The sequence below is a fragment of the Bos grunniens genome, chromosome 1 (assembly GCF_055505025.1).
Source record: "Bos grunniens cultivar Pamir isolate PY7600 chromosome 1, Bosgru_T2T1.0, whole genome shotgun sequence".
Taxonomy (NCBI): domain Eukaryota; kingdom Metazoa; phylum Chordata; class Mammalia; order Artiodactyla; family Bovidae; genus Bos; species Bos grunniens.
Window position 1 is genome coordinate 27850398 of NC_141165.1, and position 11181 is coordinate 27861578.

At 40.7% G+C, this 11181-nt stretch overlaps 1 protein-coding gene across 2 annotated transcripts in view; it reads right to left on the bottom strand.

The window, feature by feature from the left end:
• COPB2 (coat protein complex I subunit beta 2) overlaps positions 1-10414 on the bottom strand; it is a 32974-nt gene extending 22560 nt beyond the window's left edge. For both annotated transcript variants that reach the window (XM_086368374.1, XM_086368448.1), the window contains exons 1-2: positions 10310-10414; positions 4966-5103 (exon numbers count right to left, since the gene is read on the bottom strand). In XM_086368374.1, coding sequence (XP_086224500.1) covers positions 4966-5103; positions 10310-10312 — 141 coding nt within the window. In that variant the 5' untranslated portion in view covers positions 10313-10414. The remainder of the gene's footprint in view (positions 1-4965; positions 5104-10309) is intronic.
• Between the last annotated feature and the right edge of the window lie 767 nt (positions 10415-11181).

Genomic DNA, 11181 nt, shown 5'->3' on the forward strand with positions numbered 1-11181 from the left:
TATTGAATGAATTAGCTCGTAGTTTTGTTCTTTTAAAAATTAAACCCATAAATTCATAAAATAAACATAAACAATATACAATTCTTTTGTATACTTCAGCAATATACTTCCATACAGAAGCTGTTTCTTTTTAGTGATGAACTAAGTGATTTCTAATTCCTCACAGTGATTAAGATGTCCTTTAAAGCTGCTCAGAATAGAATTATATACACAGGATAGAAAGCTGCTCAGAAAAGAATGATACACACAGGATAAAGGTGGAAAACTAGAAGACCGTGCCAGAAAGAACAACAATGAATGCATTTCTTTGTCCTCCCACTTTGATACTTTGTTCTCTAAAATTCTGAAAGTCAAACTACCCCTTTTAAAAAATTATTTCATTCTTTTTTTATATATACAATTTATTTTTTGGCTGTTCTGGGTCTTCCTGCTGCACAAGTTTTTCTCTAGTTGTGGAGACTGGGGGCTCTTCTCTAGTTGTGCATGGGCCTCTCATTGCAGTGGCCTTTCTTAAAGCACAGCACAGGCGCAAGGGTGCACAGGCTTCAGCAGTTGTGGCACACGGGCTCAGTAGTAGCTGTTCCTAGGCTCTGGAGCACAGAATCAATAGCTGTGGTGCACGGGCTTAGCTGCTCTGCGGTATGTGGTACGCTTCTGGTTTGGGTATCGAATCCATGTCTCCTGCATTGACAGGTGGATTCTTTACCACTGAGCCACCAGGGAAGCCCCAAACTATCACATTTCTGTATCTGTTTCTGTACTAGAGAATAGTGAAAAGAGCATATTATGATTGATTAACCAGGTGTACCAAATTTAAAAATAGGAATTGGTTCGTAACAACTGTTGAGCCCAATCTGGCTTCTTGAGCAAGACCTCAAAGATTCTTCAGAAAAGACTGAATAAGTGGGGACATGAGCTCCAACCTGCACAATCATTACCAGCTGACTGTGATACAGACACACGTTGAGCAGGCAGAACATGCAACCTACAAGATGACATGGTAACGCACAAAAGCTCTTAGTTCAGTTCAGTTCAGTCGCTCAGTTGTGTCCGACTCTCTGCGACCCCATGAACCGGAGCACCAGGCCTCTCTGTCCATCACCAACTCCCGTAGTTTACCCAAACTCATGTCCACTAAGTTGGTGATGCCATCCAACCATCTCATCCTCTGTCGTCCCCTTCTCCTCCTGCCCCTAATCCCTCCCAGCATCAGGGTCTTTTCAAATGAGTCAACTCTTCGCATCAGGTAGCCAAAGTATTGGAGTTTCAGCTTCAACATCAGTCCTTCCAGTGAACACCCAGGACTGATCTCCTTTAGGATGGACTGGTTGGATCTCCGTGCAGTCCATGGGACTCTCAAGAGTCTTCTCCAACACCACAGTTCAAAAGCATCAATTCTTCGGCGCTCAGCCTTCTTCACAGTCTGACTCTCACATCCATACATGACCACTGGAAAAACCATAGCCTTGACCAGACGGACCTTTGTTGGCAAAGTAATGTCTCTGCTTTTTAATATGCTGTCTAGGTTGGTCATAACTTTCCTTCCAAGGAGTAAGCGTCTTTTAATTTCATGGCTGTGGTCACCATCTGCAGTGATTTTGGAGCCCCCAAAAATAAAGTCTGACACTGTTTCCCCATCTATTTGCCACGAAGTGATGGGACCGGATGCCATGATCTTAGTTTTGTGAATGTTGAGCTTTAAGCCAACTTTTTCACTCTCCTCTTTCACTTTCATCAAGAGGCTCTTTAGTTCTTCACTTTCTGCCATAGGGTGGTGTCATCTGCATATCTGAGGTTATTGATATTTCTCCCAGCAATCTTGATTCCAGCTTGTGCTTCTTCCAGCCCAGCGTTTCTCATGATGTACTCTGCATGGAAGTTAAATAAGCAGGGTGACAATATACAGCCTTGATGTACTCCTGTTCCTATTTGGAACCAGTCTGTTGTTCCATGTCCAATTCTAACTGTTGCTTCTGACCTGCATATAGGTTTCTCAAGAGGTAGGTCAGGTGGTCTGGTATTCCCATCTCTTTCAGAATTTTCCACAGTTTATTGTGATCCACACAGTCAAAGGCTGTGGTATAGTCAGTAAAGGCGAAATAGATGTTTTTCTGGAACTCTCTTGCTTTTTCGATGACCCAGAAGATGTTGGCAATTTGATCTCTGGTTTCTCTGCCTTTTCTAAAACCAGCTTGAACATCTGGAAGTTCACTGCTGAAGCCTGGCTTGGAGAATTTTGAGCATTACTTTACTAGCGTGTGAGATGAGTGCAATTGTGCAATAATTTGAGCATTCTTTGGCATTGCCTTTCTTTGGGACTGGAATGAAAACTGACCTTTTCCAGTCCTGTGGCCACTGCTGAGTTTTCCAAATTTGCTGACATACTGAGTGCAGCACTTTCACAGCATCATCTTTTAGGAGTTAAAATAGCTCAACTAGAATTCCATCACCTCCACTAGCTTTGTCATATTGATGCTTCCTAAGGCCCACTTGACTTCACTTTCCAGGATGTCTGGCTCTAGGTAAGTGATCACACCATTGTGATTATCTGGGTTGTGAAGTTCTTTTTTTGTATAGTTCTTCTGTGTATTCTTGCTACCTCTTCTTAATATCCTCTGCTTCTGTTAGGTCTATACCATGTCTGTCCTTTATTGAGCCCATCTTTGCATGAATGTTCCCTTGGTATCTCTAATTTTTTGAAGAGATCGGTAGTCTTTCCCATTCTGTTGTTTTTATTTCTTTGCATTGATCGCTGAGGAAGGCTTTCTTATCTCTCCTTGCTATTCTTTGGATCTGCATTCAGATAGGTATATCTTTCCTATTCTCCTTTGCCTGTCACTTCTCTTCTTTTCACAGCTATTTGTAAGGCCTCTTAAGGAGGCAACAAACTCAGGGATCTGCTGAGCAGTAAAAAATAAAGCAGCCATAGCACTAACAGTCATGGTTCAGGTCTACGTTAAGTGCTATGGCTGATACAAATGACCTAAGGGATGGTCTTCCTACTCCAGAAACTAAACAAGATAAAAAGGATGAAATACTACACACTCAACATATAAATCACCAATGAGAAGTAAGTAAATAAAGAAATACTTGTATGGTGCCTGACAGGTTTCATACACAATTTAATCTAATTTGATTTAATCATTCTGACAATCCTGTGAAGTAAGAAAGGCAACATATCATTTTCATTTAGGTAAGTAAATCAAGCCTCAACATGGTTAAGTCTTCCCCACATCATTTAATTAGCAGGATGGCTTCAAATTCTAACATACTGATTTTTTAACTGCTGCACCCATCACCGCAAAGAGTATATAATTCCTCATTTGAAATTCAAGAACATTTGAATTTACTCCCTAAAACCTTTTCGGCTCTTTCAAGCATCTTGCTCTCCATATACATGAGTGCCAAGTAACTTCTGTTGGTGATAAAGGAAGAAAAGCAGGGACATCCAAAACAAATCAACCATTCAATAAGACTTACTGAGTATCTACTGCGAGCCTGACTGTCAGGTGCCCACTTGAAATAACAATGGGAATTAACACTAGGAAAAGCCCTGTCCTCACAGAACCTTATTTTCTTGAAGGAAAAAAGGAAATTTTAAAAATTACCAATGAGATGAATTATGAAGGGGGAAGCAGATGGTCCTGCAGAAGGGCACAGAAGGGTACAAACACAAAGATGAAGCAAAGCAGATGACCTGAATCAAGCAGTTACATTATAGTAAAAGTAAGGGAAGTACACCTGGGCTTTAGAGCATACCATAGTGAGAGGAAGGAGAGTGAGCGATGGTAAAATGGAGCTGACAGAGGGAACCCCTAAGAAGCATGGCGGGGGTGGGGGAGGCACCAATATATCTGTTAAGCACAAAATCAGAAAGATTTTAAACATTTGGATAGAATAGATCCCCTACCCCACCAAAAGCAGTTAGCAAGCATCCTTTCCACAGCAAGGCAAAAGGAATTCACAAGATTTGAAACTGCAGAGGACAGAAATTCTGAATTAGTGATATACTGATAGGAAAGTTTATTATTCAGTAGTTCAACACATAGTTACTGAGCACTTATTGTATGTCAGGTAACGTCATAGACACTGGATACAGCAGAAAACAAAATGTTAATGTGAATAAAATATCACTGGTGGGGTCCTAGTTGAACGTGCAGTCCTTACTGTTTCATTAGAATGATATAAGCTGTTAAGTTTACTTTTGAACTTGGTTCCTCCTAAGGCCTATTTTTGCCATCTTAAACCCCTCAAATGTGAATTTTATCTGGATTTTAAAAACTTAACCTTGGATGTTGGGGATAATTACTGTATAAATAGACACAAAACTGTATAGTATAGTGCTGACTATATGTTCTATACGTTGAAAGAAAAAGATTAAGGATGGCCAAAAAAGACTGGAAAAGATAAACTAAGTTGAAAAATATATTACTTACTCAGAGGAAAGCATTTAAGACAGATAATCTGTAAAGACATATTTCCACATGTAATGAAAAGCTGACTGCAAACATCTCTCTGATATTGTCTATAATCTGTATGGCTGCCTGAAAGTTATCTGCACCATGCATTATATTAAGCATGTGGGGGAAAATTAGTAAAAGTAAAAATCCCATTTTTAAGATTTTTAGAATACTCACTGAATGGCAAATTAAGCACCATTAAATACTATTATCTAGAGCAAGTGATCTTATATTGGTCAGTTTCTTCAAAGAAGAGCTAATACTACCTACATGAGAACTTAATACTTCAATATTGGATACAATGAGCCCAGAACAGTTTCTACCACAAGCTCTATCTTCATAAATGTTAGCTTATCTTTATTAAAAATACTTTGTACCAATTTATTTGGAAAAGCAGTATATATATATATATACACACACATACACACACTACCATTATATTTATTTTCTTTCATTATAAACAGTCTAAGACAGTATTTCTAATAAAGTCCTTAAAAATTTCTACCTGTGTTTCATGATTCCAAACGCACACGCTACCATTGTAAAGACTGGCCAACATCCATGGCTCTGTAGGATGCAAATCCACACTCTTAACTCGATCGGATCGAGCAGTAAGTTTTCTCTTGATATCAAGTCGCAGAGGCTAAGGAGAAACATGAAAAACAAGCAAACAAAATGTTATATTGCCATGTCAAATGAAACATGTTTGCAATCTTGAGTAAAAACAGACCGTGAGTCTGGGTGAACTCCGGGAGTTGGTGATGGACAGGGAGGCCTGGCGTGCTGCGATTCATGGGGTCACAGAGAGTCGGACACGACTGAGCGACTGAACTGAATTGAACTGAACATGCATACAAAACAATTCAGTTTTTACTTTGCGAACTGTAGCCACGGTTTAAAGTCTAAAGCACCTACTTATTCACTCATACATACAAAAAATACGACTATTTAAAAAACTTTAACTCATAGCAGCACTTGTCAAACTTTTTGGTTTACAGACACCTTTACAGTATTAATTTTTGAGGACACTAAAAAGCTTCTGTTTATGTGAAGGGTGTGAAAGGCTCAGTTGTGTCCAACTCTTTTACAACCCCGTGGACTGTAGCCCGCCAGGCTCCTCTGTCCATGGAATTCGCCAGGCAAGAATACTGGAGTGGGTTGCCATTCCCTTCTCCAAAGGATCTTCCCAATTTAGGGATCGAACCCGAGTCTCCTGTATTGCAGGCAGATTCTTTACCGTTTGAGCCACCTTATTTATGTAGCTTATATTTATTAATATTTATCATGTTAAAAATTAAAACTAAGACAACTTTAAAATATTCATGTATTAATTCATTTTCAAAAACAAACTAAACCTATTCACGTTAACTTAGACAAAATAACTACAGCTTTGAAAGAAATTCAGTGATAAGAGTAGCAATGTTTACAGTTCTGCAGAACTCTTTAAATTCTGACTTAACAAGACAGTTCATTTCTCGTATCTACTTTGGCCCTCAATATGTTGTGATATGTTGTTCTGGTTGATACATGAGAAAAAAAAAAAAAAAACTGGCTCATAGATACAGAGAACAACAGATTGGTAGCTGCCAGAGGTGGAGTGTAGAAGAGGGAGAAATAGGTAGAGGGGGTCAAAAGGTACAAACTTCCACTTATAAAGTAAATCATGGAGATGTATTGTACAGCAAAGCAGTTAATACAGTGTTGTGTATTTGACAGGTGCTAAGAGAGTAGATCTTAAATGTTCTCATTACAAGAAAAAAAACACAAAAACACACAATTTTATAACTATGTATGGTGACAAATGTTAACTGGACTTATTGTGGTGATTATTTTACTATATATAAATATCAAATCATTGTATTAGACACCTAAAACTAACATAATAATATGTCAATTATACCTTTACTATTTTTTTAAATTGAATTCTTCAGAGAATCGTAGATGTATTTTGGCAACAGTGTTATTATAGTAAATGCTAGACAATGTAATGTGGGATCAATAAGGGCCATGTCCATGAAGGGCTCTGGAGTCAAATGGGAATGTTTATAATATTTTAATGGATTTAAGTTATAATAACCAAATGGAAATTAGAAGAATTTTGAACCAAAGCTAAAATACTCTCTTGTCATAAATACTAAGAGTTTAAAACAGCATTTTTCAACCTGGATTTGTCATCCGAACCACAGAAAAAAAAATGATCTGAATAACTATTTTCTCAGTTCTTCCAAGGATGGCTTTTTAGGAGAAAAGTTAATTCATTATACACACTGATGGCTTATGGCAGTAGTCTCAGTTCTCTCTTGGAAGCAGATATGAGGAAGACTGATTTAAAACCTGTTTCTCCTTCAGCAGGTTTTAAACACAACCTAAGAGTTTACTTGGCAAGTTTAGTTACCATCAAATTTTTATTTTTGCTATCTTCTGTGATGTTCATGAATGGGAGAGAAATTTAACATTACTTTTCTACACAAATGAAGCCTGCTAAACGATTTCAGCAGAGGTAATTTCCTGAGACATAGCAAACACCTCACAAAGCTCTTATTTATTGTTTTGGACATCTACTAAATCTGGGTCACTGACTACTTCAAACCTGGTTCTCACTTCTATAAATGCCTCCCCTACTTCTGGCAACAACCTCCACCTCTTACTTTCCTTTAAAAGATCTAAGTTCTCTGGCTCTTCACAATCGCCACAAAAATGTCTTCTCCATCTCAAACTTTCTACTTTTAAACCATTATTTTCACATTCCTTCCTGAAGCAGGACTTTTTCACTTCATCTATTTCTGAATCTTGCCCCATTAATTACCTTCACAAATATTAACTTTTTTTCTGGTCTCTCCATAGTTGGCAAACATGATGTGTCTATTATATGCCAGGAATCATGGTGGGAGTTTAACATAAGCCAGCATATCTCATACTTTTTCTCCAGCCAATGAGGAAATTGTACACTTTTAAACTATGCACATTTTACCATTAAAAAATGTTTTAAATGATTGATTACTGAGTAAAAGTGAAGGTGGCCCAAGGTACAAAGCAATACCAGTATAACAACATGCCCCTAGTGCACAATCTCAAGAGCCAAGGGCTCTTGCTGCATTTCTCCCAATATTTTAGTGCCTACTTTGAATGAGACATCGTACTAGGGACTGTGGAATACCAAGACGAGTAAGGTACTCATAAAAGTGACTGAAAGTGGCTCAGTCATGTCTGACTCTTTGCGACCCCATGGACTATTCAGACCATGGAACTCTCCAAGCCAGAATACTGGAGTGGGTAGCCTTTCCCTTCTCCAGAGAATCTTCCCAACCCAGGGATCAAACCCAGGTCTCCAGCATTGCAGGTGGCTTCTTTACCAACTGAACCACAAGGGAAGCCCAAGAATACTGGAGTGGGTGAAAATGAAAGTGAAGTTACTCGGTTGTGTCTGACTCTTTGCAACCCTAAGGACTGTAGCCCACCAGGCTTCTCCATCCATGGAATTTTCCACTGGAGTGGGTAGCCTTTCCCTTACTCCAGGGGATCTTCCCAATTGAGGAATCGAACCGGGGTCTCCTGCATTGCAGGCTGATTCTTTACCAACTGAGCTATCAGGAAAGATACTCATATTACAGCCTTAACTCTAAACATCTCCTTGTATCTCCCCAAGGCCGAAGGCATTTAGGACTTAGCTTAAACTTCACTGCCATCATATAATCTTTTGGATTACCCTACTAGAAGTATCCTTTCCTGCAGGATCCTACAGAATTTAACGTTTAATATTTGTGCACGTCTCTTTTTGGTTTCTAGAGTAGATGCTCCTTAAGAGCTCATTCATGTGCAATATTCAGCACTTTATATATTTGGGTATGGGAGGCTTCCGTGGTGGCTCAGCACTTAAGAATCTGCCTGCCAATACAGGAGACATGGGTTCAGTCCCTGAACTGAGAAGATCCCGTGGAGAAGGAAATGGCAATTAACTCCAGAATTCTTGCCTGGAAAATCCCATGGACAGAGGAGCCTCGGTGTGTCCATGGGGTCACGTGACTGAGCGATTAAACAACAACAAAAGAGGTTTAAGAACAGATAGGATAATCAAGATCTAAAGAATCATGATGCACTCAAGCTTCAGTTCCACTGCTCATCTCAAATGCATGACAGTGGGCAAGTTTACTTAACTTCCCTCAGGTTTGATGTATACAAAACTATTGACTACTATCTATCCCTTAGTGTAATGAGAATTAAATTCAGTATTAAGCAGTAAGAACAGTGCCTTGCCTATTTTAACCACTCCATGAACATTTATAACTCACTCTCCCACCTGCTACGAGAATTAGGAAGCAAATGTTTAGCAAAATCCATGGCACACAGTAAATGCTCTATGGTAAATGAGTGAACAAATTTACATTTAAAATCTTTTGTAAAAGATTTTAAATGTATTAAAGAATGAAATATTTAATTATAAAAATACTCTTAAAAATCGCAAAAGAAAACTAAATTAGGCAGATGCAAGGGGCTGTTTCCAAAAATGTCCATTTTGAAAACCACAGCACACTCCAGAGCAGGTCCTTGGTAATACAAGGTAGGAGGACTCAAGTTTTGTTCTGGGGCTCTTATCTGGGGACCCAAGAAGGCTCATGAATGAGTATTGGTGGGTGAGAGTATCTGTGAGTGAGCCCATTAAATTTTTATGTTTATGCATTTTTATGGAAATATTCATAATGTTCACAAGTTTCCCCAGGGAATCAACTTCTGTTGCAGTTAAAACTCTGCAGCAATTAGCCTTAAACTTTTTTCCCCCCTTTTAACTGCAAGGTGAGGGACCTGGACTTATTAATCCCTAAGGTCTTCAAGCTCCAAAATCTCTGAACCTGTGTTGCCTAACAAGTTAAAAAAAAAAAAAAAGCAAGAAAATGTTTAAATACAAAATACACAATCTCTTGCATGCTTTTGGAAAGAAATTCTCACACTATCGCACTGTTTTTCTTACTATTATAACTTAAATGCAAAAATATTTTAGCGCATATTTGGGGGTGATAATAAAAAAACGGTGTGATGATCTGTCATTTGTCAAAAATGCTGTATGACTGTCATTCTTCAGTTCAGTCACTCAGTCGTGTCCGACTCTTTGCAACCCCATGGACTGCAGCACGCCAGGCCTCCCTGTTCATCGCCAACTCCTGTTTACTCAAACTCATGTCCATTGAGTTAGTGATGCCATCCAACCATCTCATCCTCTGTCGCTCTCTTCTCCTCCTGCCTTCAATCTTTCCCAGCATCAGGATCTTTTCAGGGTCATTCTTCAGTCACTATATTTGCAAATGCAGACAAGCAGGCCAACCAGTTTTATAAAATACGTCCCAACTCTTCGCTTCTCCCTTGACACTTAAGCTGGGATTCCAAAGCATCTGAAATTCCACTTTTGACTCTATAGGATCCATTCACATTTCGAAAGGTGGGGGGGATGGGGGCGCCTCCCTGTTTAAGTTCGTAGTTTGCGGCATACTATACCAAAACAAGCAGAAGAGTGCAAAATCAGCTGTCACCGTTTTAAAGGCACAATGAGGTAGTTTCATCAAAACCTACAGAATTCAACATTTTCGGCTTCCTATATTTCCCTACACTGCAAACCGCAGAAGCTCTAGCAAACGTCGTAAGCACCGAAATCAGGGACCCTCCAGGCACTGTCTTCCCAAACGACCTGCCGCCTCTTCCCTTCCAGAATTCAAACTGGACCAGGACCCCTCAAGGCCTGAGGCGGTGGCTGCAGCAGGAACCCAGGCCGCGGACAACTGCGGGTCCCAGGCCAGGAGCCCCAAGAATTGGCCTTGGCCACATGGGGCCCCACTGCCTCCTGCAAGGCCTGGACTTACCATGGCTCCGTCGGTCCGAGCCCGGGCGCCCTCACTCGCTACAGACCAAGAAGTCCTGGAGAAACCCACCGACCCGCTGACCAGGCGACTGACTGACGTGGAACTTCCGGGCGGAGTTCTCGCGATAGTAAAGACCAGAGCGAGCGCCTGCGCAATGTCGGCGCAGGGCTGGTTTCCTAAGCCCCGCCCCAGTTTCCTAGGCAACAGGGCCTCCAACCTGCCCTAAGCGGACCTGGCGCCTCCGGAGAAAGCGGGGTGTGGCCTCTAGAATCCTTTGCAGTGCCTTGGGGCAGCTCATAGTGGAGTAGAAACAAACTGAGAGTTAAAAAAAAAAAAAAAAACAAGAAAAAGCGAAATGCTACTTTCGAGTGCTAACGGCCGGAGAAACTCCCCCACAGTGGAGTTGTGTCACAGGAGCTGAGAAGTTCTGTCAGAGGGAGAGGGCGGAGGAGAGAAGGGAAGATGAAGCGAGGCTCTCAGCCCACTTTTACCTTGGTCGGCCTGAGAATGAGGCCCATGTAGTCCTTTCCCGGCCCTGCTCGGGGCACCGATTTCTGTTGGAAAGATGTGGGCGGCTTTCAGGGCTGAGCTTCATACTTCTGAGATCGAAGGGCAGCGAAGAGTCTTCAGCTTTGGAGCTCCCCCAGAGACCTGGCTGCGATTCATGGGGTCGCGAAGAGTCGGACACGACTGAGCGACTGAACTGACTGAGGAGATAGGAGTATCATCACGGCCTGCAGGATCTCCTTTTGTCGAGCATCGACCTCATTGTTCATTCATTTATAATTATATATCAATCTTCGGCTATGTGCCAGAATACTTTCCTCTCACCTTCACATCAAATCTGAATTACCTCCATATTACTGATGAGG